General features: G+C 50.1%; 2 protein-coding genes across 2 annotated transcripts; one reads left to right on the top strand and one right to left on the bottom strand.

Moving 5' to 3' along the window:
* Window positions 1–1,139: 1,139 nt before the first annotated feature.
* pcmtd2a (protein-L-isoaspartate (D-aspartate) O-methyltransferase domain containing 2a) lies at window positions 1,140–9,710 on the top strand. The gene is made up of 6 exons (XM_079740735.1): window positions 1,140–1,277; window positions 2,084–2,411; window positions 2,971–3,073; window positions 4,123–4,294; window positions 5,385–5,508; window positions 6,562–9,710. The coding sequence occupies exons 2-6, from the start codon at window positions 2,105–2,107 to the stop codon at window positions 7,065–7,067; spliced, it is 1,212 nt and encodes a 403-aa protein (XP_079596861.1). The 5' UTR covers window positions 1,140–1,277; window positions 2,084–2,104; the 3' UTR covers window positions 7,068–9,710.
* A 435-nt stretch (window positions 9,711–10,145) lies between these two features.
* asxl1 (ASXL transcriptional regulator 1) lies at window positions 10,146–27,201 on the bottom strand. Its single transcript, XM_079740716.1, is given in 14 exon segments — window positions 10,146–11,675; window positions 11,677–13,069; window positions 13,071–13,300; window positions 15,156–16,308; window positions 16,439–16,544; window positions 17,093–17,189; window positions 17,644–17,810; window positions 19,078–19,197; window positions 20,600–20,684; window positions 21,527–21,678; window positions 22,127–22,352; window positions 23,273–23,392; window positions 24,702–24,785; window positions 26,777–27,201. Coding segments are annotated over 14 exon segments (4,992 nt in total). The 5' UTR covers window positions 26,834–27,201; the 3' UTR covers window positions 10,146–10,673.
* Window positions 27,202–27,774: the final 573 nt, after the last annotated feature.

Genomic DNA, 27,774 nt, shown 5'->3' with positions numbered 1-27,774 from the left:
CATGCCACATACATTCATCTCTTTTTCGGTTGCTCTTTTGAAAGACTTAATTTATTATCATTTGGGAAGCGAAAAAGTTGTTGTGGTGTTCGTTGTCATTTGTTTCCTGTTTGCATGTTGATTTGTGACGAGACGAGTGCAAGTATGTAAAAGTGTAAAAGGGTGAGTTTGGGTGTAATTGTGCATGCTGGCACACGCGATCTTCATAAAAGTGTTCATGTGAGCTGCAGCGTACGGAAAGCGATGGGTACGAAGAATAAGTACAGAACAAAAAGTCGTATTCTGTTAGCTAGTGAACATATCTCATTCACTTTAGTAATGTTGATGATGGTAGTGATGTTTGCACTTGAACCACTAGTGTGTAGAAGGATTCTACTATTGCTGTTTATCTATTTGAGTCCGTTGGGGAAAAAAGTCTTGTTTTTATGAATATACGTTATTTATTCATGTATGCTTTTTGTTTTAATTTAAGCCTATTTATTATTCATTATCTATTTATTGCCTTTTTATTTTCGAAAAAAAAACGATGCTTAAGATGTTTTTAAATGACCGCTAAGAGAAGGAGGTAGTTTCCTCTGTTTTGTTGAATAAAGAGGAAATATTTTAAGATATCAACTATTAATTATTTTATATAGCTTATTATTTATTTGAAATACTGGGATCTTTTTAAGTGCAAATATTTTGTAATGGACGATTTTTGATAATTTTCTAAAGAGTTTTCGTTTATATGATTTTTGTTTTTAATTCCTTAAACTATTTCGACACCCGTAATGAATTGGGAACTATCTGTGTTATATATTTAATATTTATTTGGTGATGATGAAGAACAAATTGATGGTGTATATTTATTTTGTATTGTCTATGTGTTAATGATGACTGTGTGTGGATTTGTCTTTCATTTGCTCTGAAAATAAAGGAATAATGACAGTGAAAGTGTACTACTCCTATATCACATATGACATATCACATATCATATAGTCATTTCATATATTAAATCATGTCAATATGTCAGTCACACCAAACAGACTGAACACCAAAAACAGCTTTGAAGTTGAATTTTGGACAGCCTGGCTGAGGCGCACTTTCCTCTGATTGGATGGCCGACGTCACGTTCCCTCCGATGGTCGTGTTTACATCTAGAACTGGGGGAACTGAAGAAACGCAATATTTACCCGGATACATCCATACGGGAAATCTATGAAACGTCTTGATATCAACTCTCGTGGCCAACATTTAAACTTGTTTTCGGGCGAGCTGCTAAACTGCGCCACGTTTGGGTAAGAGCGAAACAATGACACCGAGGACTGTTTCTTTGTCGATGCGTCAAAGCGCATTGTTGGTCGCTGCCGCACAGGGTCCACCGTTATTGTCGCCTGATCCAGTGGAAGACACAATTATAGGATGGATCTGTATTAATCCCGTGTTTATGCGGAGTCAATCCTTGATGTCTGTACATAACGGCTACGGTTTTGGAAGTGTTTTAACCAAAAAATCTGCGTTGGCATCTTTCAACAGTCTCAAAATGTTCCTACTTTTCATAATTCGCAGCCAAAGCCTGTGTAACTAAAGACGAGGCATTCCCAAAATACGTTTCGACATGCTTTATTATTTAGTGGCGCAGCTATTTGGCCCAACATCGGTGGCATATCCAGTGGATTGACACAGTTGGCCTAAGCAGCGTCAGGGATATCAGCTTGTTCAGACTTCAACACCTTTTGTTGGGCTATGTTCTAAATACGGAAATGCGTTGTGATACACGCCCGCCCGACTGTTGTCATTGTGTGAACTCTACTGCGACTGTAATAGATTCGGTGTTTACTTCCACTTGTGGACAGAGGCGTCCTTCGGTTTTTAACGACGGGGGGGCCACACTCCTGTATGGGGGCGAAGCGAAGGGATGGGTGGTGGTGGTGGGGAGAGGGTCTTTGGGCCTTTTATTTTGTAACTGAAAATCCTGACGCATCTCTCAAGTTCATAAAGCATTAGATGAGTTTGAGTGCAGGAAGTTAAGAGGCACAAGGGAAAGGGCTGGACATCTAAAAATGTACTTGAGTTCTCACTAAATATACACCCCCTCCCGCAGCTCGCTCGCAGAGGGAGGAGGATGGGTGGGGTGGTGAGTGCGGGGGAGGACAATGATGAGCTCATTGACAACCTGAAGGAGGCGCAGTACATCCGCTCGGAGGCGGTGGAGCAGGCCTTCCGCGCCGTGGACCGCGCCGACTACTACCTGGGCGAGTTCCGGGACAGCGCCTACAAGGACCTGGCCTGGAGGCACGGCAACATCCACCTGTCGGCGCCCTGCATCTACTCGGAGGTGATGGAGGCGCTGGAGCTCAGGCCCGGCCTCTCCTTCCTCAACCTGGGCAGCGGCACGGGGTATCTGAGCACCATGGTGGGCCTGATCCTGGGTGAGAGACTATAGGAGAGAGAGAGAGAGAGAGAGAGAGAGAGAGAGAGAGAGAGAGAGAGAGAGAGAGAGAGAGAGGTAGAGAGAGAGAGAGAGAGAGAGAGAGGACTCACTGACTGACTGACTGACTGACTGACTGACTGACTGACTCATTCAATAGAGAGAGACTGACTGACTGACTGACTGACTGACTCATTCAAAAGAGAGAGAGAGTGACTGACTGACTGACTGACTGACTGACTGACTGACTGACTCATTCAAAAGAGAGAGAGAGTGACTGACTGACTGACTCATTCAAAAGAGAGAGACTGACTGACTGACTGACTGACTGACTGAGTCATTCAAAAAAGTACAACTAACTCAGCGCTGTATTGTCTGTGCATTCCGGCAATTCTATTCTGGGGGAAATCATAAGGGTGAATCAAGCAGTATGTGGATAAGGGAAAAGCCAAAGAAAGACGGCAAACGTCACAGCCCACAGGTCCTATGAGTCACCATGAGGCTGCTGTCTTCTGGAGACTCAAATAAAAGCGAGTCCTGTTCTGAAACGCTTCCTTCAGGGCCGTTCGGGGTAAACCACGGGGTGGAGCTGCACCCTGACGTGATCGAGTACGCGTACGAGAAGCTGGACTTCTTCATCAAGAACAGCAAGAGCTTCGACAGGTACGACTTCAGACCCTGTAGCCGGCTGCACTCCGTAACGGTTTGAAAGGCTTTCCATCCACCCCGAGTGACCAAGCAACCTCCACTCTGATGAGTGGAATAATTGTGAATAATTATAATTATAATATGACATTGTAATGATAATGTCATTCAGTTATTATAATTCCACACAATCTCTTGAATACTTTTCAAAGGGAAAGAGAAACCTTAAGATGTGTATCATTGCAATTTCTTTCATTATTGTATTTTATTATTGTATAAATATTTGTAAGGTTTCAGCCAAGGTACATTTTTCCTCAATATTACCATACTCTCCACAATCGGTCACTGTGTTTGTATTTCTATCCATTTGTGTATATGCACCTCCTTCCCTGCATGTGTGTGTTTGTGTGTGCGTCTGTATTTGTGCTTTTGCATGGGCCTTCCTAACTGTGTGTGTGTCTGTGTGTGTGTGTGCATGCGTATGTCCATGCATGCGTGTGTCCGTGCGTGCGTGTGTGTACATGCGTGCGTGTGTGTCCATGCATGGGTGCATGCGTGCGTACATGCGTGCGTGTTTGTCCATGCGTGCGTACATCCTTGTGTGTGTGTGTCCATGCGTGTGTGTGTGTGTCCATGTGTGCGTGTTTGTCCATGCATGGGTGCATGCGTGCGTACATCCGTGTGTGTGTGTGTCCATGCGTGTGTGTGTGTCCGTGCGTGCGTGTGTGTGTCCATGTGTGCGTGTGTGTCCATGCATGGGTGCATGCGTGCATACATCCGTGTGTGTGTGTGTGTCCGTGTGTGTGTGTGTCCGTGTGTGTGTGTGTGTGTGTCCATGTGTGCGTGTGTGTCCATGCATGGGTGCATGCGTGCGTACATCCGTGTGTGTGTGTGTGTCCGTGTGTTTGTGCGTGTGTGTGTGTCCATGTGTGTGTGTGTGCGTGTGTGTGTGTTTCCGTGCGTGTGTGTGTGTGTGTCCGTGCGTGTGTGTGTGTCCGTGCGTGTGTTTGTGTGTCCGTGCGTGTGTTTGTGTGTCCGTGTGTGCGTGTGTGTGTCCGTGCGTGCAGCTTCGAGCTGTGCGAGCCCTGCTTCGTGGCGGGGAACTGCCTGGAGATCGCCCCGGAGACGCAGCAGTACGACCGGGTGTACTGCGGCGCCGGCGTGCAGCGCGACCACGAGGACTACATGAGGAGCCTGCTGCGCGTGGGCGGCATCCTGGTGCTGCCGCTGGAGGACAAGGTCCGGACCACCAGCACCCCTAATATCACCCGGCGACCCCTATCAGACACGCTAGGGCCACCACACTCGCACACACATAAAAGCATTATTCCAGTGTTTTAAAAAAAAAACAGGCTTAAAGGTCCCAGCCCACTGCTAACATGAGCCAACGCCATCAGAGATGCTAGTGTAACCACGCTCATTGTCTTTGATTAACGTATTATGCCGGTGTTTTAGGAAAAAGAAGCTTAATGGTCCCATTTTGTACCACCAGGTGTGAGTGTGATTAGCCGTTAAAAGCCGCTTTGAAAATCTGCCTCTTCTGACATCACGAGTGAGCGTGTCCAACTAAATGTATGACGGATAGATGTATGACGGATAGATGAGCAATGTTTGCTGCAGTCCACTGGGTAGGCCGGTAGACTGATCTATCCAGCACACATCCAGGTGGACACACCCACTTGTGATGTCAGAAGAGGCCGATTTTCAAAACGGCTTGTAATGGCTAATCACACTCACACCTGGTGGTATAATGTGTCACTTTTAAGTTTTAGAGGTGTCACCACCGAACGAATGCAAAATGCCCGGCCCTTTCCGATTTAGAGTGTGCTATCATTCCGACTTTGGAAATTCGGGACCGTCAGCGAGCCAACAGCCAACAGCCAACACTAAATTAAAGTTTTCTGGTGAAAGTCTTCTCACCAGGCAGGTTTTGGATTGTCTGTGTTCCAGGGATAAGTGTCATGTTGTCACTTAGTGTTCAGCCAATCAGACACTGCTCTTGCAGTAACCCGTGATTCCCTAGGGGGGGTGCTGTTGCATGATATTATTTTCAATTACAATAAGTTACAATGGTAGATCAACAACTTCTAGATGTCTACTTCTAAAATTAACAACAGTTCTCGTCACGCAAACAAGATTGTTATTCAAAACAACACATTTCAAGTCAAGGGAAAATAACAGATTTAGGTGGAATTCAGCTCACAGCAAAGCCATCGTCATCAGCTCAGCATGGAATGGACGTCCCTTGTCGACTACAGAGTACAGGATGATAATATGTATATGTATATATATTATAAACGCACGTTAAAGACATCCTCTGTCCTCCTAGTTGACGAAGATCCGTAGGACGGGTTACAACAGCTGGGAGACCAAGAAGATCATCGCCGTGTCCTTCGCCCCTCTGGTGCTGCCCAAACACCCAGAGAACAGCAGCCCGGAGCCAGTACCCCTACGTACGCTGCCACACACACACACACACACACACACACACACACACACACACACACACACACACACACACACACACACACACACACACACACACACACACAGAGACAGACAGACACAGACACAGACAGACAGATACATTCAACACACACACATTCAACACACACAAGGACACACACGTACATACACATTCAACACGCATTCAACACACACACACACACAGACATTCAACAAGCATGCAACACAAACACACACACACTAGAAACTAGCGGTAAGCCCATTGACACATCATCCAACTCGCCAGCCACCACATTTTACATATGACACACAATTAAAACACACCGGCTAGCTGTTAGCTCATCTACTTTCTGAATGAAATACATTCGATCTTGTTCCTAAACCGCCTGCCGCCACCATAGGCTGTATAAAACAAGCCTCCACAAAGCCAGAGATAATAACTGCCAGATAAATGTCTTTTGAGGGGCAGGATTCTGCCTAGGGGTTCGGGTGTTTGAATCCTATCTTCCTATGTCGACCTATCTACCTGTAGGCGCCCTTGCGCAAGCGGCCTACACCAATTACTCAAGCGGTGTAGGCCACAGCGGAACCGATTACTCGTTCATAAATGAACTGGAAAACAACAAAGTTATGATTGACGCGGATGTATAATGTACAACAAAGGTTAACTAGCATTGAACACGTTTCTCAGTCATATAGATGTAGCTTATCCACCACTGGGAACAGTTAGGGCCACAAAGACGGTTAATAAAACTAAGTTCTCCCTAATTCCCTCTCTTGGATTAATAAAGTACATCTTGTCTTATCTGAAACAAGCTCAAACCGCCCCCTGTGTTAGTGTGGGTCTTATAGAACCAGTTCTGCCAGGTTTAGTTTTTGGCATGGGTTTAGTCGTAGGCCATTACTGCTCAGAACATCACTGAGCCGGTTATGACCCTACCTGGCCATAGATTATCCATACAAGCTACATTTGGTCTGGATGAAAATGGATCTCGTTATAATCTGGAACCCGTCTCCCCCCCCCCCCCCCCCCCCAACAGCCTCCATGTTCGAGGTGCGGGCGCTCCAGGACCTGGCCCGCATCTCCATCCGCCACGTCCTGACGGAGGCCCCGCCGCCCCGGGTCCTGCCCAAGAAGAGGCTCCTGTCGGGGGGGCCGGCGGCGATGAGGCCGCGGATCCCTCCCCCGCAGCAGCAGCAGCTGGCCCGCGCCGTGCTGGCCAACCGCTACACCTTCGTCAGCCGCCTCCTCCCTGAGCCCCTGGACCGGGGCCAGGCCTACAGCGCCAGGGAGGCCTGGGAGGAGGAGGAGGAGGGGGAGGAGGAGGAGGAGAGGGAGGAGGAGGACGAGGGGGTGGAGACGGACTGCAGGGCGTCGGAGCGGTTGAGCCGCGTGGAGGAGGAGGAGCAGGAGGAGGAGGAGGAGCGGCGCGAGGCCGGGGCGCTCCTGCAGGAGAGCCCCGTGAACCGGCTCAGGGAGCAGATACTGGGTCTGCCGCTGCCGGAGCCCCTGAAGATGTACCTCCTGCACTACCGGGAACAGTAAGGGTCCGGGGCGAGGGGGGGCGTCCGCTCCTCGCTCCTAAAGCGTGAACCTTGTGAGCTTTCAGCGAAGCGCCGGATGCTACGTTGGGCGTTCCGATTATTATGTAGCTCAGAAAAAAAAAACACTGAGAGGCCGACGATTCGTTTCTCCCTACATGTTTAGAGGGAAATCCTGAGCTGTCCGCTACGCCCAGGGTAGCATTTAGCCAGGTTGGGTTACAGCGCTCAACTCCGTAGGGAAAACTTTGCCACGCTGGCATCTCCAAGGCTGAAACCTCATCTAGCGTTCACTGCTTAAAGCCCATTTTTCTATTATGGGGAGTCAAATTAGAGATGTCTATCGGTGTACAGATGCCTCCTCCACAACCGGGAACAGTGAAATTATACTTCTGCGTCGAATAGCTGCCATAGGCTCTCTATGCCGGTGTTTTCATCAAGGGTTCTTGGTTGTTGATTCTGAGTGCTGAAAGACACAGATTCAGTGGCATCTGGTGATCTTTATGTATTTACAAATTAACATGTATGGGAACCTAGAACCGATTACTCGTTCATAAATGAACTGGAAAACAACAAAGTTATGATTGACGCAGAGGTATAATGTACAACAAAGTTAAACTAGCATTGAACACGATTCTCAGTCATATAGATGTAGCTTATCCACTACTGGGAACAGTTAGGGCCAAAAAGACGGTTAATAAAAGCAAGTTCTCCTTAATTCCCTCTCTTGGATTAATAAAGTACATCTTATCTTATCTGAAACAAGCTCAAACCGCCCCCTATGTTAGTGTGGGTCTTATAGAACCAGTTCTGCCAGGTTTAGTTTTTGGCATGGATTTCACTGTCCCACTTTTTCAAGGTGGAGGAAACATGATCAGAATGAATGGCAGAAACCATCTTTCTAAATTTGCCTTAGCCTCGCCCCCTGAAATGTCTGATTGGGGCTCAAGTAATATATGGTTTTGTAGTAGCCAATGTCAGGGAATGGAACTAACTCTACCAGCCAATCACCAGCCAGTGGCTCATTAATATGAATTAAAGCATCCAAATTGCTCCAAGTGGAGGGAGTTCCCTCCAACTATTTCAGGTATAAAACTGTAACAGAAGTTATTTCTTAGGTAGTCATTGTGTAAGGATAATTTCATAATAATACACAATACGAATGATGGTTGTTCTATTGACGCGCAATCACTTCTGGTTTTATGTAACACTCAGCTATATATACAAATATTTGACAAACATGGATAGTAAGAGTCAAGTCTCCTTAGAAAAAAAAACGGATTGAAAGTGACTTATCAAAGAATTGTATCTCTAAACGTAGCCGTCCCTCTTGTGTGGCTTGTTCAGCCCTGCGGGGAACCACTTCACGGTTGCTTTATCATAAACCTCGACAAAGATGTTGGGGAATGTGTGGCTTATTTATTCATCGTTGTTATTATTTATAGTGTCCAACAAGCTCACGAATTTGCCTTGAGTTGACCTTTCAAATGTGTGTCGCGTATTGGAAAAAATGGTCACAGTTAATTCCTTATTCCAGAGTTTCCCGCCCTAAGACTACTAGTTCTATTGCTCCCCTGTTTCTCGCTCTGATCATGGCTGTCCCCTCTCCCTTCATACAGCCCTCAGTTACACCTCAACATTCCCCTGACGGCAAACTCTTAGAGGAAAACCAAACCCTATAACTACTTGTTCAAGATGAAAAGGAATCAGTAGTAATGATACGGAGTTCACAATGTCGACTTTAATGCACAAAGTAAAAGCAAACATGGGATAAGTTGTAAATATGGACTCAATTGCCCGCCATAGGTTAAACGCATGCCATTGCATGAGTTAACCTTGATTGCTCGTTTTGGGGGACCAGCTGCCGTCCATACATTTTTGATTGACATGGCAACGTCTAATTTGATGTTAGTGTCTGGTGACAGCAGCCTGAACAGCAACACATCTCTACCCTTAAACGACATAAGGGACTGCCAGAGGTCTGCGGGAAGGAGTTTTGTAAGGGTTGATCGTTGGCGATACCTCAAATTGGGAATTTGGTTTTCCTTTAAATCCTAGTGCCATCCATCTGGTCTGTAAATAAACCATTTCCCTGCACACCTAGTGTACCCTGCCCATGGAGAATGCCTTTACACAAATGTGTACACAAATAAAATATTGTGACATAAAGAAACCATAAAATAAAGGAGCTCTTACTGGATTTTACAAATTGTGCATGTTTTTATTTACCTCTTTCTACTCCAATGTTTGATAGCCGTGTATATCCCCAAATCTTTATCAGTTGTTGAAAATGTAAAACCATTGTTATAATTGTATGTGGGCAATTTGAAAGGACAGCGTGTCTGTCCACAGGACACATCTGCCAGGACAACAAAATTATAAATTTCAAAGATAACAGACTGTATAGTGTGTATGTTGAGACCAACCTGTATGTTCAGGTTGGTCTCAAGTGGATTCAAGAACAGTTCTGAGCAGTACAGCAGAAGACCCAAGTGGTTTGGTTTTCTGTCATAAAATAATAAAAATCTTGTACGGTGTAATCCTTGTGTAGGAGGTTCATTGAACACCAGTTCTGCTTAATGATAGAAACACATTTGTGGTTGAGTCATTCGTTGTATTTTAGAAAGACTGCAGTGTTAAATGTTTGCCTCAATAAAGGTTTTGAACTTCTAAGCAGCACTACCATTTGTCATTTGTTTAAAAGCGTCATTTTGACTTGAATATCTTCCAAGTTAATTATTTACTGCAAATTTCCACACCGTTGGCAGTGTCCATAACTTAGTTTGATTCCAACCAAAGGAGCTGGATTTGATCCACATGGCGGCAGCCTACCTAGTCACTCTTTTCTAAAATCCTTGATCAATTATAAAAATATGAAATACGAAGTAAAGAGATCTCGTTAGGTGTAATCATTTTGTTGGAGGTTCATTGAACACCAGTTGTGCTTAATGATTGAAACACATTTTTGGTTCAAGTAATTGGTTGTATGGTAGAAAGACTGCAGTGTGAAATGTTTGGTAGACCGACCTCCAAAAGAATAAAAAACACACCATGGCAGAGGTCATTTTAATGTCATTTAATGGTTAAAAAAATATTTCTTTGCGCAAGAGACGAGAACAGGTCACGCCGGGGCACAGCACAAGAAGAGCCCAACAAACCGGCGGCCATTTTTTCACACTCAGTGATGACGAGTGGAGCGAGAAGATGAGGTAAATGTTTCTGAGGAGAAAAAAAAGACAAGGCACAATTTACAATCCATCATGCCCAGAAAACTCACAAGAATACCAATAGTAATAATAATAATTATAATAATACAATAATGTAACAGCAGAACATCTTTAAAAAAAAAAAAAAAAAAAAATCTGAAAAATCTGCAACAACAAAAAAAAAAAGAGACAAATAATATTAATACAGATCGATTCTAATTTACAAGGCAACACTGCCGGCAGAGTCCGTCTCCCTGCTCTGCTCCTCAGCCCGGGGAGGAGGGCTAATCCCCGGAGCCTCCCAGTCCTCCGGTCAGGCGCCCGCGGTCGCCTAATACTTTACATGTTTCAATAGATACAGAGTCGTTTATACAGACGCCCTAACGCCGCCCCCTACCCCCTTACTATCTGACCACCAGACACGACACGCACAGTTTGGACGGGCCGATGCAGTCGTCGTGGCAGAAGGCGCCGCAGCCCTGGCACATGATCATGGCCTTGAGGCGGCACGAGCACTTGAGCGCCACCTCCTCCGTGCCGCTGTCGGCGTACGCCTGGATGCTGAGCGTGGCCGTCTGGCCGGGCGCCAGCCGGGGCCGCAGCTGCAGCACGCTGTCCGCCAGGCTGCGGGTGAAGCCGCCGGCGCCGTCCATCACCGACACGTTGGCCGTGTAGCTGAGGCCCGCGCCGCCGCCGCCGCCGCCGCCGCCGCCCTGCTTGGGCAGCTTGCCGTAGAGCTGGAAGGGCAGCGAGGAGGCGCCGGGGCCGGGCGAGGAGCAGGGCGAGGGGCAGGGGTTGTACGGCGACTTGCTCATGTGGTGCTCCTTCTTGGCCATGCGGGCCAGCGTCATCTCCATGTTGAGCAGGCCTTCCATGGCGCCGCCGCTCAGGTAGCCGTCGCCCAGCGCCTCCACGGCGCCGCCCGCCGACAGGTAGCCGTCGCCGTGGTAGCCCGGCTCCTTCTTCAGGCCCGGGGAGGTCTTGGGGAGGGCCTGCTGGCAGGAGGGCCGCGCCCCGGCCTCGCTCTTGACGCCGGAGGCCGGGGAGAGCTGCGTCTGCCCCGGGGCGTGGTAGGACTGCGGCGGGCCCCAGCTCATCTTGAGGGAGGGCGAGGTGGGGCGCGGCGGGTCGGCCGGCGGGGACAGGGGCCCGTTGGGGGCGGCGTGGGGCCGGTCGGGCGTGGCCCTGTGCCCGGGGGGCTCCCGGATCACCGCCGACTCGCCCGCCGCCGAGCTCTGGGCGTGGTCGAGGGAGGAGCGCGAGGAGGAGGAGGAGGAGGAGAAAGAGGTGATGACGGGGACGGCCCCTAGAGGAGGAGACGGGTACTGCTCCTTCCCGCAGGGGCCCAGGCTCTGCGACGACGGCCCATCGGGGCTCAGGGGCTCAGCGGCGGGGGGGGCCCCGTGCCGGGCCTGACGTCCGGCCCCCCGCCACCCTGGAGGGCGGCGGGGGGCCGGACGTCAGGCCCGGCACGCGGCTGATCTCCAGCCGGGTGGCGCCCTGGGACGGGGGCAGCAGCCTCTCCAGCGGCAGGCCCCCCTGGAGCAGCTGCGTCACCAGGGGGTTGTTGGCCTCCACGCTGGACACGGGCCGGCCCCCCGGCGCTGCCGGCGCCGCCCTCCGGGGGCCCGGCGGGGGGGGAGTGTTTGTGGCCGCGCCGTGGGGGGCGGCGGGCTTAGCGGCCGCTCTGCCGTCCTCTTCCGGGGCCGAGCCCTGGGGGCCCACGGGCTCGGCCCCGTGGGCGCGGGAGGGGGCTCGTGCCTGGGCTCCGGGGGGGGTCGGCTGAGGGTCCTGGGAGCGGCCGGACGGGGGGTGGGGGGCCAGGCCGTTGGGGTAGCAGGGCTGGATGACGGTGGGGCCGTGGCGGGCCTGGACGACGGCGTGTTGGTGAGGTGGGGGGCCGCGGATGACGGGCAGGCCGTTCCTCTGGCCGGGGAGGGGGCGGGGCCAGTCCTCCTCGTGGGTCTCGTTCTCACAGTCGGAGGCCGTCTCCGTGGAGTCGCTGTGGCCCCCGTCGTCGTCGTCCTCCTCCTCCTCTTCCTCCTCTCCCTGCCCCCTCTTCGTCAGGCCCCGTCGCTGGGAGGAGGGGGACCCCTGCCTGGCTCTGGAGGAGGGGGACCCCCGCCTGGCTCTGGAGGAGGGCGGACCCTCGGGCGGCCCGACGTGGTGCGAGCCGTGCTGGATCACACTCCCTCCTCCTCCTCCTTTCCCCTGCTCCCAGTGGGAGGGCGCCGCCGCGAGGCTCTGGATGACGTCCACGCCCTGGGCCCCGAACCGGGGCAGGGAGTCCGGGATGGAGGTGGGGGCCAGGGGTTTGCTCTCACTCCGCTGGCTCAGCGTCTCCGCGGCGGCGGGGCTCTCCTTGGCGGGGGGCTCCGGTGCCCCGTCCTGCTCCGTGGCCGACATGGTGTCCCCGTCTTCGGAGATCCCGTCGGGGGGCGTCTTGACGCGGACCGCCGGGGCCGGGGCCGGGGCTGCCGCCGCCCCCTCGTCAGCCGCCCGCTGCCGGGGCGGGGTGGGAGCGGGGGCGGGGCTCTGCGGGGACTCCGACGCCGTGGAGGTGGAGGCGGGCGAGGGCGAGGGCGAGGCCCGCGGCGCGGCGCGCTCCGCCCGCTCTACAGGCTGTAGTTGTGCTCCAGGCGGATGAGCGTCCGCAGCCGGTTGCGGTTCCTCCTCCAGCCCACCACCACCTCCCCTTCTTCCACCTCCTCCTCCTCCTCCTCCTCCTCCTCCTCCGGGCTCGACGGGTCCGGGGTGCTCTCTTGCTCGTCTTCCGCTGCTGCGATCCGGTAGCCCAGCAGGAGGCCGCACCCCCCCCCCCGCCCGGCCCTGCCCCGGCGCCAGTGGCTGCAACAGCAGCAGCTTCCCGCTGGGCGCGGGCCTGCTGGGCCCGGGCCTTGATGTCCGCCAGTGTGCGCGCGCCGCCCGTCCCCGACCGCCGCGACCCCTCGCCGGCCGGCACGATGCGGGGGCAGATCTGGTAGGTGGGGGGCCCCTTGACCCAGGGCGGTTTGATTCTGGACAGTTGTATCTGGAGAGAGAGAGAGAGAGAGAGAGAGAGAGAGAGAGAGAGAGAGAGAGAGAGAGAGAGAGAGAGAGAGAGAGAGAGAGAGAGAGAGAGAGAGAGAGAGAGAGAGAGAGAGTTAAAGAGGTGATGATGGTAACGGTCTGTTGAAGGACTTAAGGTTTGGCAGATTTGGATAAATCTGATGTTTTTTAACCCAGTTATATATGTTTGATCAGTAGTCACTTACATCGCCCTACTTCACAATTAACAAAGTGCCTAACACAGCATTACTCATTGCGCGGCTCGCAAGCCACATGCCAAGCCTCTATTTGCGGCTCGCATGGCGGTAAAAATATACAGTGATATGATCATGCAGTGAATACAGATATTTAAAAAAACAATACAAACAATTATTTAAAAAATAAATCAACAGCGGCATTAAAAGGTGGAAATATAGCCTTGTCTAGAAAATATTTTTAAACTTGCTCGGCTCTACGCTGACAGCGGGGTTGCGAGAGAATGTGCTCTTTGGATGGACTTATTCTTATAAACTTATTCTTCAATAGCTTCCATGTTATGTGACCCAGTGTCTCCACATTATTCCAGAAAATAGCACACAGTCACACAAGTCTTAATTTTCCTCTCAAAGTGCACCAGATTGATGCATTCCAGGTTAAAAGGTACCAAATTTTCTTCCGGGGGAGCATGCCCCCGGACCCCGCTAAGGACCGGGTTCCCTCCACAGTTTCACAAAATTCTGTGGGAAACACTGCTTCAGGGAGGACATATTATTAAGCAGGCATACTTATATATGACTGGATATATAGCTTTTGATACTTTGCGGTAAAAATGGCTCTCCTGTTGACGTCGTCCTGTCAGTGCGGCTCTCCTGAAAAAAATAGTGAATACCACTGGCCTAACAGATAAAAGAAAGACTGGGAGCGCCTCCCTCAAGAACGCGTCTCGTTTGAGAAGCTAAACCTAGCATAAATGAACTACGGCATCATTTGACTCATTTCTGATTTCTCCTACAGCGTAGGGCTGGGCGATATGGGCCAAAATGAATATCTCGATATTTTTTTTACTATATCTCGATACACGATATATATCTCGATATATTTTGAATCTCCTCTAGAGCACATCATAAATGCTCGAATCAACCATATCTGGCATAATGTTACTACATGTTATAATAATTCGAGTATTCCTGAAACATAAGTCTGCATGTAGATTACATGAAACAACATATTGTTTAAACTCATTAGTGCTTTCTTTTGGAAGAATTTAGAACTTGCACATAAGAAAAGGAAAATAACAGCAAGTTAGATTTACCAACACAGAATTTATTAAAACCGTTAATTATTTTCGAGCAAAAACAGAGCTCAAAGCCGTTTTTTGTTCCACATCTTCCTTTCGGTAGCCAAACCACTGCCAGACGACGGATCCTGTACTATTCTTTTTTTGAAACCAAATCCTCCGTTTCCATCATCTTTTCTCTCTCTCTCGCTGTTCTCACTCACCGGTCGCGTGTGTGACGTCACACACGCGACCGTCACGCACGCGCGTAGAATCCTAGAATCTCGCGGGGGGAGTGAGTGTGTTAAATGCATATGAGTCTGTGAGGCAGAGAGCCACAGGAAAGAGCGAGAGAAGGGAACACAACGAGTATGCCGGCGGCGGCAAAAAGAAACATTACGTGCCAATTTGTATTCGATGTTCGCGACAGGGGCATTTTATACATCGCCTGGAGAACATCTCGCGATACATCGCATATATTCGATATATCGCCCAGCCCTACTACAGCGGGATTGATAAAGTTGTATTTTATCACCCAGACCCTAGGACTTAGGACCACCCCCCCCTGCTAACCCCCTCTTACCCGGATGGGCGGGACCTTGGGCTCCTCTGCTGCCGGCGGGGGCTTCTCCGTGCGGACACCGTCAATTGTGGTACGAAAGGACTGACGGTCGTCGATGCGCGGCCGCTTTTCTGGGAAGCTGGCGAAGGCCTGGGCCTCGTCCGGCCGCCTCTTCTGCTCCTTGAGCTGGGCGGCGGCGGCGGTGGCGGCAGCGGCGGCGCGGTGGGTGGGCGCCGGGCTGGCCGAGGGGCTGCTCTCGCGGCTGCTGGTGCCGGTGCCCCCCGTGGCCGAGGTGACCACGGACGCCGTGTCGTCCAGGAGGTCCACGGCGGCGACGGCGCTGGACGAGGAGGAGGACGAGGACGAGGACGAGGACGAGGAGGAAGAGTCCAGGCCCGCGGCGAACACCTCCCCCGGCCGGTCGGAGGAGGGGGACGAGGGGGAGGAAGCCGGGGAGGAGGCCGAGGAGGACGACGAAGAGGAGGAGGAGGGCGAGGAGGTGGAGGCCAGGGGCGGGGCCGCCTCCTCGGGGAGCAGGCTGGCCGCCGCCTCCGGCTCCTCGTTGGCGCTGGTGGAGGCGGGGCTCTGGCTGGGGGTGGGGGTGGGCGTCGGGGTGGGGGTCGGCGTGGGCGTGGGCGTGGGGGTCTGCGTCGGCGTTGGCGTGAGCGCGGCGGCTTCGGGCTCCGCCTCCGGTTCGGGTTCGGGCTCGGGAGCGGCGGCGGCGGCGGCGACGACGACGGGGGCGGGGTCGGTAACGGGGGCGGGGGCAGAGGCTCCGGCGGGCTCCGGCTCGGCGGGGGAGCACTCGGCGGCGGGGACGATCTCCAGGCCCGAGTCGGCCTGCAGCACCACCTCGGCCTGCACCGCCGCACCGTCCGACATGGGCGAGTTGAGCGACGCCGCCGAGGTGTCCAGCAGGGCGCCGGCCGCCTCCGAGGGCTCGGGGGACTGCAGGGTGGGCGTGGCCGACTTGCAGAGCGTGCGGCGCGCCCGGCGGCGCAGGTCGGCGCGCGTACGCCTCCGCATGCGGCCGTCCCTCCGCCGCCGCCCCACGCTGCGTCTCTTGGGCGTGCCGGTGGCCGCGGCCGCCGCCTCGTCGTCCAGCGCGCCGCCCGCCACCTCGGCCGCCTCGCTCATCGTCAGCTTCAGCGACTCCTCCCGTGTCAGGCCGGACCTGGAGGGGGGGGGGAGACAGAGCGTCAGCAGCCTGAAGGTGCACCACCCTGACTGGCCGTCTGGCATCGGTTAAAGTGTGCTCTCGTCTCAGCGGGACGGACGGTGGCGTCGGTGAGCGGTTCCCTTACTTCTGACCGTGGTACTCCTCGAAGAACTTCTCCTTCCAAGCCTCCACCTTCTTCTCCTTCTCCATCTCTTGTCGGAAACGCACCTGCATCTCGTGGGTGAACTCCCCTTCAAGAGAGAGAGAACCCAGAGGGACACTGTGAGCCACCTACTGCAGCGCGACACCGCTCTGTTGGACCCGTCTGTCCCCAGCAGACGTGCTTGAATATAAAGAGTGCGTCTGGGGTCGGCATCGGCATAACGTTTAGCATCGCAGGTAGCGGATCTGCATGAATTGATGCTGCAGAAATTAATTACGTTCGGCATACATGCTGAATAACATTTCATGTTTGTTCTGTTACAGAAGGTGGCAAACATCTTTAATCTAGAGGGTTTATACTGGGCACTGATGCTTATGGAGAGACCTGCAATAGTATCTTTGTAAATAAAGCACGGAATATAACCAATGGCAAAGGTCAAACCCCATACAGCAATGCAGGCTAATCCAAGGTATGAGTTACGAAAGGTAACCGGTGTCCACAGGACACTAAACCACCTGACCCTAAGCCAGTTACAAACCCAAAGGGAGGACCCCCTTGAGAAGGACTACAGAAGGGATGTTCCTCCTTTGGGGGATGGCCCAGAAACGCAGCAGATGAGACCAGGTTTGGACCCACCTTCAGCCAGCCGCTCCTTCCAGCTCTGTGACGCGTGGGTGAAGAACTCATTGTTGAGGGCGGAGCTGCTGAGGCGAGCCATGCCGTCTGGACCCACCTGCAGGGACAGAGGTCACCAATCAGAGGGCCCGTGGGGAGTCACATGACCATGAGGTCATCGTTGGTTAATATTAGCTTTGAGGCAATTTTATCTTGGCTACTACTGACCGAAAGGGTCACCGTGACTTCAAATGGAGGTCGCAGACTTTGGACCTACCGTCGTTAATGTTTAACGTAAACGTAGTACTTTTTAATAAGGCTGCAGACTTACGACCTACAAATCATTGTTAGAGTTTAGCACAAACTAATACTTTAGGTTACGTAACAGCGGATGCGTTTTACAAAGGCAGCTTGCGTCAGGCCGCTCTCCTCTTTCTCATTCAACCGGTCTGGGAGAATGTTTTAACGAGCGTTTGGGTCTGCGGTACGACAACGTTTCGGGGAGCCCAAGGCCTGCTTGGTGCAGGCCCGGCCCCAGCCGGGGGCCGGGCGGGGCAGGCAGACACACCCACCTGGCGGTCCACCTCCGGGAGCAGCTGCAGGAGCTGCTGTTGGGAGTGTGCGGGGAAGGCAGAGAAGGTGCGCACGTTGATGAGCGCACGGATGTTGGTGTTCACCAGGATGGAGCCCGGCGTCTCAAAGTCCACGTCCACGCCTCCTCGGTTCCTCTTCATGGGCCCTGCGTGACAAGGAGGGAGGGGGAAGGGGGGGGGTCAACCACCTGGACGTACAGCAGAACCGCCTCAGTGAACCACTGGGCGCTTTGTAGTGTTCCTCGTGTGTAACATGTACAGCGCTCAAAATGCACACGAGTATGCATTTTCTGGTCCTTTGGGTAAGTAGTGCACCAAGAAGAATGCCTTGTATGTCAACTCCTTGTGTGCAAACTTACCAGCCTAAAGAGAGCGGATTCATTCTGTTGTAAATTTTAATTTACAAATCGGTCCTAGATTGTCAATGTCAGTAAACATTACCAGGGTTGGAAGTAGTAAGTCAGGGAAACTGTTTGCTTTGAAAACCAGTGCATTTGACAAGAAGTAGACTGAGAGCAAAATATAAAAGGAATTAACTATCTGAGATCACTGAACCCAACATCCCCTTTTTAATCTATAAGTCAAAACGAGTTCAACTGTTGATTCGATAAGAGAGTAAACACGGATAAAGTGCACGGTCCGATGTCAGACAGGGGCTCGTGAACTCTCATGTCTGCAGACTCCAGGGCCATCACCAAACTCCTCCAACGTACCGAACCCACCATGCACACAAGCAGCATGCAGGAGAGTTTGGACAGGAAGCCTTTCATTTAAATGTACCCTCCACTCGGGAGGGTACTTGCGTCTCCAAAATGGTGGAATGAGTGACAGGTCAACCAACTGGCTAATTTCCGCACACTTTGGGATTCAGTTATTCACACTGCCACCCAACAGCACCCAGCTACTGTAACACCCACGCTCTACACACCACAATGTTTTTTTCCGAGGCGTTATGTTGCCCATGTTGCTTATCTTGCACGGCTCCCAATTAAAAGGATTATATTGATGGTAATCAAACCATCGTAACTGGCTCTCCCGGCTTTACTCAAATCATCAATCACCAATCACTTCTAAAAAGCACTTTGTCGTGCCGATCGGCGATACCGCCTGGGAATCCAACTCCATAAGACCGACGCTCGTATCAGACAGAATTGCCGTTGTTTACATTTGTGGCAGGCACGGTTTGATCACCAAGACCGGTATTATCCTTTAAGCTTTCAAACAATAGAGCGGATAACTTCCTAGATCGTATTGGCAGTATAATCACAGCAGACTAATGTCAGTTGAAGCGGTGTAGCCGTCATCTAGTGGAGGTTGGCTGATGCTGAGAGGAGAGGAGAGGAGGGGAGGACATCACTGTATCGTTAAAGGGGGGCTCCTGTAGGGTTGGGGGGGTTGAGGTTTGGCCTGTACCTGGGTGAAGGCCGTGCATGTTCTTGAAGTGTTGCGGGCGCTTCCAGCCCAGATCTGGGCGAGCACGTAGAGTGGGCCCCCCCGTACCCCTAGAGGCTTCCCTGCGCCTCCCTGCAGCTCCTGAAGGGGAGGAGGAAGAGGAGGAGGAGGGGGGGGGGGGGGGGAGGTGGCAGTAGGGAGCCGGTCAGACACTGGCTGTGGGGTCATAGCTGAGCAGGGGGTCTGCGGGTGGGGGGGTACAGTAGGTTTGGTGGTGGTGGTGGTGTAAACGGGCTGCTACAGTATAGGCTACGGCACGGGTAAGAGGTGGCGGCAGAAGCAGAGGGAGACAGAAGATCCAGAGGCCCAAAGTGAGAATTCCAGCCCCCCCCATTTTGGGCGGGTCGGGTCCAGGGGGCGTTGGGTCGCAGGGTTAAGAGGAAAGGCCGGTTGTGGGAGCAGGCGGAGAAGCGCAGGACACACTGGGTTAGAAGGCCTGGAGCGGCAGTTTGGAAGAGTCGGGATGGGGGAACGGGGTCGGTCGGGCTGGGACACTTTCCCGGAAGCGATGGATTTTTCCTAACTCTACACACACACACACACACACACACACACACACACACACACACACACCACCTCACAAACACCACATGTCTCGACGGAGCGGGAAGGTCAAACCAAAAGCAAAATAGGGGACCTTGAAATAAACAAAGAAACTGCGTCAAGGCGACGAGGAACACGTACATATCAACTCTTCTGAGCACATTTCTCCCCATGCTACTCGAGACTGTAGACGTAACGCAAAAAAGTGGTGCTTCCCTTCAAACATAACACTGTTTGTTCCCATGTCTAACCCATCCTTTCTTACTATGGCGGGTGATGTAATCCATAAGAATCCACCGCAATGATGCCATTTACGAAAGTGGTGAAATAAGCCTAAGAAATCCTGCAAGGAGTTTCACTTAGGGGCTTAGCGTCACGGTCCAAGACACAGATTCTCACAGTATGTTCCCAAACAACACGGAGATGGCTCTGCATTCAGAGCACAGCCAAGGACAGAGCCAACACTTTATATACAACCCAGATCGGAGGGAAGTGGTTGTCAAAAACGGAGTAGTAAGGCCAGACAGCAATCTCTGGGAGGTGGCTGACTGTCAGGAGAACAGCAGATGAGCTTCAGGTTGTCACAATAAAACAAAACGGATGAAACATCTATATTCTGTAGGATTGGAGTGAATAAGACCCAATACATCTATACCAACCCAAATACTATTGATAAATAGAGAAAAAACTATTTATTTCACGAACTAATATTTTGGACTTCAGTGTGTCAAACCAATGTGGAATTAAAGTTGTCTTTGCAAGTGAAAATCCAAAAATTACATATTGGTGAGCAGTGGTCTACAGAGACATCACCTACAGCACGCAGCTGGGACAGCCAGGCCCCAAAGCAGACAGATCCAGGGGGGGGGGTTGGGGGGGTATTAGGAGGAAGGGCAGCTGGATGGGGGGCGGGGGGGATATATAAAACTGCTATATTTACCTGATGGAACGTGCTCTCCGTTCACCTTGAGCGGAGTGAGGACCACTCTGGGCATCATCACTGCCTTCTTTCTCTGTCTCCCTGACTGGAGGGGGGGGGGGGGGGGGGGGGGGGGGGGGGGGGGGGGGGGGGGGGGGGGGGGGGGAGAGAGAGAGGGGGGAAGGGGTCAGTACACGAGAAATGAGAATGAAGAGGAAGAGGACGAATAGGATGCACTCTCCAAGGTTGCCCAGTTAATACCATTTTTGTCGCATGTTTCTGTAATGGAACCCTGTAACCAGAGGATTCAGTTCCAGGGCTCCCATTGGCCCAAACATGAATCCCCCGTCTAGTAATGTAGCAGGGGTTTTATCCATTCATGAGCTCGTAGCAGTTGGCCACCTTGCTCAAGGATGCCTGTGGGTAGTCTGCGGCGGACATCAGGGTATTGAACCGAGGACCTCCCAGCTGGGTCTCAACCTTCATAACCATTCCCCTATACTTCCCCAATGCAGCAAATTATACACATTTCCTACTCTAAGTATATACATTAAATAGGGTTGTTAAAGGGGACATATTATACCACCAGGTGTGAGTGTGATTAACCTTATAAGCCGTTTCGGAAATCTGGCGTGCCGTGTTGTGTGCTGGATATATCAGTCTAGCAGCCTACCCAGTGGACTGAAGTAAACGTTGCTCATCTATCCAGCACAGATCTAGGTGGACACGCCCACTAGTGACGTCATAAGGGGGCGATTTTTCGAAAAGGCTAATCACACTCACACCTGGTGGTGATGATGTGTCCCCTTTAACCCTGGCCACAACAACCTGAGCGCCGATCAAACCAACGAGTGGTCCTCCTGAGAGGCGGCTTCGGTGTCCCACCACGTGCTAGCCACGAGACAGCCCTCTGTCCTACCGCGGGGCCGGGCGTGTGCTGCGCTCTACCTGTCTGGAGCGGCTGAGGCGGGTGGCGTGTTGCGTCTGGGACTCGGCGCGGCTCTGCTGCCCGGCCGCCCGGCTGAGGCGGGTCTGTGGTTGGCTGGGGGGGGTGGGCTCGGTGGAGCAGGAGGCGCTGGAGGAGCTCTCGTCTACAGAGGCTACAGGGGTTGAAGGGGGGGGGGGGGGGGGGAGAACAGGGTCATTAGGGCATGCTGTAGAATACACACCGTGGGCCTTTCAAGCCAAGTGACCGCAGAATGGGTGGGAATATAATTAGGACTACGTATTAGTCAGACACTGGCGCCAAAGTTTAATACATAAATAATGCACAATGACGATAAATATAGTGCAACATGAACATTGCCTTTTTTACTGTCAGTGGTTAGCAGGTAGCGTTCCAAAATGTTTCATTTGCTACCCTCCACACGCACACACATTGTGTATTAGATACATTTCCAATACAATTACTTATTTCTGGTTTGACCCTTGGTTGAATGTGCATCCCTTTGTAAATGTATATCGGGGCCTCCCGACTCCCTTCTGCTGTGACGCCCATATCTCCCCTCTGGTGACGATATCGCCCCCTCCCAGCTCATGTCAGCCTACCGTCGTTCTCCCCGCTGGCGTTGGCGGTGGTCTCGGTGGAGTCGCAGCTCTCCTGCTCAGCGCCCTCGGGCGCGGTGGCGTGGGCCAGGCCCGGCCCGGAGCCGGCGGTGGTGCCGGGGCCGGTGGAGGAGGCGGTGGGGTTGGCGGTGGAGGCGCTGGAGGCCCCGGTGGCGTCTGTAGCGGTGTCTGCCTCGGTGGGGCTCTTGGTCCACTGCAGGGCGTTCTTCTGCAGAGCAGCACCCAGAGAGATTTAGACTGACTCAGAGTACGGCTGGACAGTGGGGTGACTCGTTTTGAAACCCTGACGTGAGGTACGGGGTTCGATTCCCAATGATCAACGTCCTTAATCGTACGGTTCCGTAAAGAAATCATGGAAATGTACGACCGAAAAGTTTGCGTTCTCCAAAACGGACGAATGACATAGATGGTCCAGCTTTAAGGAGATTTTTCAGACAGAATTGATGCTGCAGACCGCGTGCAGTCAGCTCACAACACATGTAAAAGCAGCTAACGCGCTAACCTTCTTATAAGATAAATAAAGCATGCATAAAGGATACATAACCCCAATCCACCTGTATCTGAATTCACTGTTCAGAAAGTTCAATTTGGATAAAAGTGTCTGCTAGTCAATGACTAAATAGTCAAATGCTCTCCTTATTGCGCTTATGAAAATGTACAAAATGTCTAGATGTGAGAAGATTAGTCTTTCATCTTTATATTTTAAAATTCACCCTTCATATCTGCCAGATTTTGCACAAAACACAACAGATAAAACCTTGTTTCTCCCTCTGTCCAAAAAAATTGAAAAACTGCTTGACACCATGTGGAACTGAATACAAGGCTATAAAAAGATCCATAGCTGAGAATCTCCCCAGTTTATAAATGCGCTATCAGGTGCCATGTCTAACAAAGGAGTGACTTCTGAAATACGACACCCAGTGGCACTGTTAGGTGTGTTCAACAGATCAAAAGTGATAATAACTTTAACAATTCCGATTTCAACAAAAAAAGTTGACAAAAAAACACACAGAAATCACATTACAGATGGGCAAAACAAAATGGCCCCCAAACATTGCATGTAAAGTTCCAACGCCGATCTCCACTGATGGTCCCAGCGCATTTAAATATGGATGAGGAGAGGTGTACCTTGAGAGTGAACAGGCTCATGCGTCCCGGCAGCTTGAAGAAGATGCTGTTCTTCACTCGGTCTCCCCTCACCTGGGAATGTAGCATGGTGACCAGGCACGCAAGAGGAGCCGTCCCACTAGAAACACACAAAAGGACATTCGTGTTACAATGCACCAGGCCACAGAAATCAACCCCCCCTAACCAATTTGAATCCCTTTGTCGACCTGTATGCATCATTGACCTAATCTCTACCTACTGACATAAATCAACAAACATTAAACAACTAAGGCTCCGTCCACACGGAGCTGATGTTTTGGTTAAACCGCATAAGTCTTGTGCTTTTCGGCCGACCGTCCAGGCGGAGCCGGCAGGCTTGATGCGCTCCACTTTTTTCTGTGGAGAACCAGCGCCTTAAATGTTTACTAGAGCGTTTCTACAGCTTGATGCGGTTTCGCAATGACTCCGTCTTTACAGAGATATTCCTGAACCGCATAAAACGAAGCCGGATTGTTTTCGCCTGTTTCGGCTCCGTGTGGACGGGGCCTAAGAGGCTTCGGATAAAAGTATCTGCTAAATTACCAAATAGTAAACGGTAATGGAACTCAAGTTGGCCAAATTGAATGGATGTCACAAGGCATAAATAATGGGTACCAAATACCAGGGGACACAATAACTGGTACCACAAAGAGAAATGACCTTTATCACCCTCTACGGGTGAACTAATTTAAGCTGTGCTGCACAAGCATGCACTCACACAGTTAATGAATGAAGGTTAAAATGAAGATAGGAACACACATTTGGTGGGACAAGTTAGCTGAAACATTCAGTTGGGAATAGTTCTGAGCAACCCTTGAATATACATGGGCCTTTGTGGCTCCGGTGAGAGCCACGAAACAATACTGAGTCATCACACCGGAAAGCCAGACAAAAATGTAGTCAATAATTAAGTGGTGGAAAATGCTTCATTAGCCAATAAACACGTCAGACCCACCTCCTTGTGTGAGGAGAACGATGGTTTGAAGAGGTCCCAGGTGATATGCAGAGAGAGAAAATAAGAATTAAAACAAAATCATAACTAGAAGGACACTTGGAGATTTTTAAAACAGATTGGAGTTTGAAGAGTAGAATGAAAAGCTTTTCCGCAGGCCCATGGTTTTTAGGGTTTAAAACATTCTTTATCACTTATCTTGTCACCGCCTTTCTCAGGAGGTCATTTTAAGGTAGCGTATATATTTTTTTTAATGGGGATAGAACTGGCAGTTGTTTTCACAGCAATCCCCTGGATCTCTGGTTTGACCAATAGGATTTCTAGGACGTTTTCCCCAACATGATTGGACCATCCATTCTTTTTATTGTATATTGGGCCGGGACTAGGGCACTTCATTACTCTTTCAAAACATCAATTTACTTTAATAGTTTGTGTGCGTGTGTGTGTGTATATACCTCACCTCATTTCTTTTAGACCCTTTGTCTGGATGACATGCAGGATTTGTTTTGGTGTCATTGGGGCATCAGAGAAGTTCTCCAATACCTGTCAAAATGTCATGTGTTTGTTAGCCCCCTCACAGAGAAAATCGTGACAAAATGACTTTGAAATCAACACAGCACGTCTGTGAAGCCTAATAAACTGTATGAGCTAAGCACCAATGTCTTGCAAAACCACAGGACATTTGACAGACAAAAGCAGTTAACGGCTTTCTTATCAACATAGGCCACAAAGAATACATCACAACACGTATCTAAATGGATAACATGGCAAGTCTGAAACCCCTGAGAAACTAATATTGATATGCTGCACAAAGGGACTAATATGTAAGCTAGGGTTCCCGAGAAGAAATGTTATAGCATAAAGATTGACAGATGTGGAACCTATTGTAACAGAGTTAGAGTTAAGCGTTGTTTGAATTCCTACAAAATAAATGTTTGTCTTGTAGATGTGTAGTTTTATTGCCACCTGGTGCAACACTACAATCCACTCAAAAGATCCACGTGATTAAATTATTTTGTGACTTTGTGTTTAACCAACAAAAGCAAATGACAAATTAAGCAACCTTATCTGTATATCAATAAATGTCGAAGCTTTGTTATATGGAATTTCCCCACAATAAGAAAACAGTAAATTAATGAGGGGTCATGAAAATGGTTAGGGGGTTTGAGTCTCAGTCCAATGGTTCTGCATCTGCAGTCTACCTGGCAGCATCCTTGAGCAAGGCGCCTAATCCTACCTGCTCATTAATGACTGTAAGAGGCTTTGGACAAAAGCGTCTGCTAAATGACTAAATAGCAAATGCAGTACCGGTTAACATGTTTTGCAATTTGGACTCTTCTACGTTCTCATTGTCTGCGTTCTCTGAAGTTTTGATCTTGCTAAAGATAAAAGCCCCAAGACTAAGCAATGCATATTCAGTGTTGTCGTTGGCCAAAGAAGGGGCATCACCTTTCCTCCACACCTGACCCGATACATTTTAATAAATAAAAACAGAAACAAAGTCATAACACTGAAGTACATGCGGTTATTTAAAAACTTGTATTTGGATAATGCCACCTACTAGTATTTGCCCTTGATTGAGGTTCCTACAATACTATGGGTATTAATGAATCCATTGGACATCAACAAACTGTTGACCTGTAATTGGGTAAACTCAATTTACATTATTTATCTCGAGGTTTATGGTGGCTAAAACATGCAACCATAAATTATCTTGTCCATTTTTAAGGCCAACTTATTCCATTCCAGTTTAGTGGTATAGTACGTTCTTAATTCCAGCTCAAGAGTGATTAGAAATACTATAGGTTGACAGAAGGGCAAAGCCTATTTTTGTTCTGTCCAAAGTACATGCCCTTCTGTCAAAAAGGAAATGAGAAGACATAGAGCCATGTATAGTTATATACTAGCCGTAACCGTGTCCATTCAGGGTTACACCAAGTAGTATGTCACAGCGGGACTGAATTAGCCCAGAGCCAGCTATGTTGAATAGTTACCAATCATGTTCTGTTTGCATATTATAATCCCTTTAAATAACCATCAAGGTATGTTTTCTATAATAATTATAACTGGATATTTAGTGGACTATTTAGCGGTGAGCCAGGTGAAGATGATAAATATGACAACGGGAGCTAACTTGCTGCCTACAAACAAAGGGACGAAAACATAACAGTTGCTAGCTCTACGTTAGCAGATTGCTAACGTTAGCATTTAGCGTTAGCCGAATCCTCGGCAAGTCAACATTGAAGGCTGCGGGCTAGCTCTCGGTGAGGCTACACTACACAAACAATGTTGTAAAAAAAACAGTAATTCAGACACAGGTACAGATAAATGCAACGATGTTGTGTTATTGCTGGGGTTATTTGACACTATTCGGGCCGCAGTCTTATGGCGAGTGTCCGCTAGTCGGGACGCCGTGCAGAGGCGACCCAGCAAATCCTCCGCCTGGCGGCTGTAGTTTCTCCGACCGTCGGAAACGGTCGCACGAAATCGCCCCAAAAATACGTTCAAATTCAAAAGTTTGACTTATTTTTTACCATGCGAGCCGCCTCTGCCCAAGTGCGCTCCTTCTTCCTTTTTTGTTTGTCCTTCATTTCCTCCTCTCTTCGCGGCTGGCGGCTTGATTGTATGTCGGGACTGTGTCTCTCGGTTCTCGAATCGCTACAAAGCGACTCGTCGCTGTGGGTCAGGAAACTGAGCAGGATTCGTTAGCTCGCAGGCTAGCACAGGCAGATGATAAGTGCTCCCAAAAACCACCAGCTCTTCCTTCTTTCGTGAGGATTCGGGCGCTGTTCACTGTAGTGTTCACCACCGCCTTTGGGCTAAAGCATCATATATAGTGTTTGGTTATTTTTTGCATCTCACAACAGATTGTGTGCAGATGGGTGGTGGTTGCTAGCTCTCTAAGCTACCTAGCCTATACACAGTGGGCGCAGTGGCAGGCGTGCGCCTTTGCTGTACTACTGCAGGAAAACCCTGTTAGGAATGCGAGGCGGAGGGACTACAACGATGGGGTTAAGGGTCAAACCTACTGCAGGAATGCAACACAAAAAACAGCCCGCCATCTATTCTCTACGCCGTTTGCACCCTCGACGGCCCACAATGACCCATAAATACATTGTTTTATTGCTCGAGGTTTTATTATATCGTGTGTTTGAAGTAGGATTTGTAAGTCATCAATTGTAGAGATCTTCCGTCTTCGTCTTGCATGCAAGTGCAATAAAAAATCAACGACAGCCTTTTTGTGTTTCGAAGGCTGAATAACAGAATGTTTTTTATTCAGTCCAGTTGATCAAAAAATGCGTTTAATATATATAAGGAATAATAATTATATCATACTTTCATTATCTTATACACTAACCGACAATCTTCTTAATTTTTTCCTACAATCAAATGTATTAATTAGCCTACTAGACAATGATATGCATCATAATAACTATCTTGTGTCTAATCCTCTAGGTAAAACATATATATATATATATATATATATATATAAAATAAAACGTTTATTAGTAATAATCAGTAATAATTCGAT

This window comes from Pollachius pollachius (assembly GCF_949987615.1).
Source record: "Pollachius pollachius genome assembly, chromosome: 8".
NCBI lineage: Eukaryota > Metazoa > Chordata > Actinopteri > Gadiformes > Gadidae > Pollachius > Pollachius pollachius.
The sequence above is the reverse complement of the archived record's forward strand: the minus strand, read 5'-3'. Positions and strand labels throughout refer to the sequence as shown.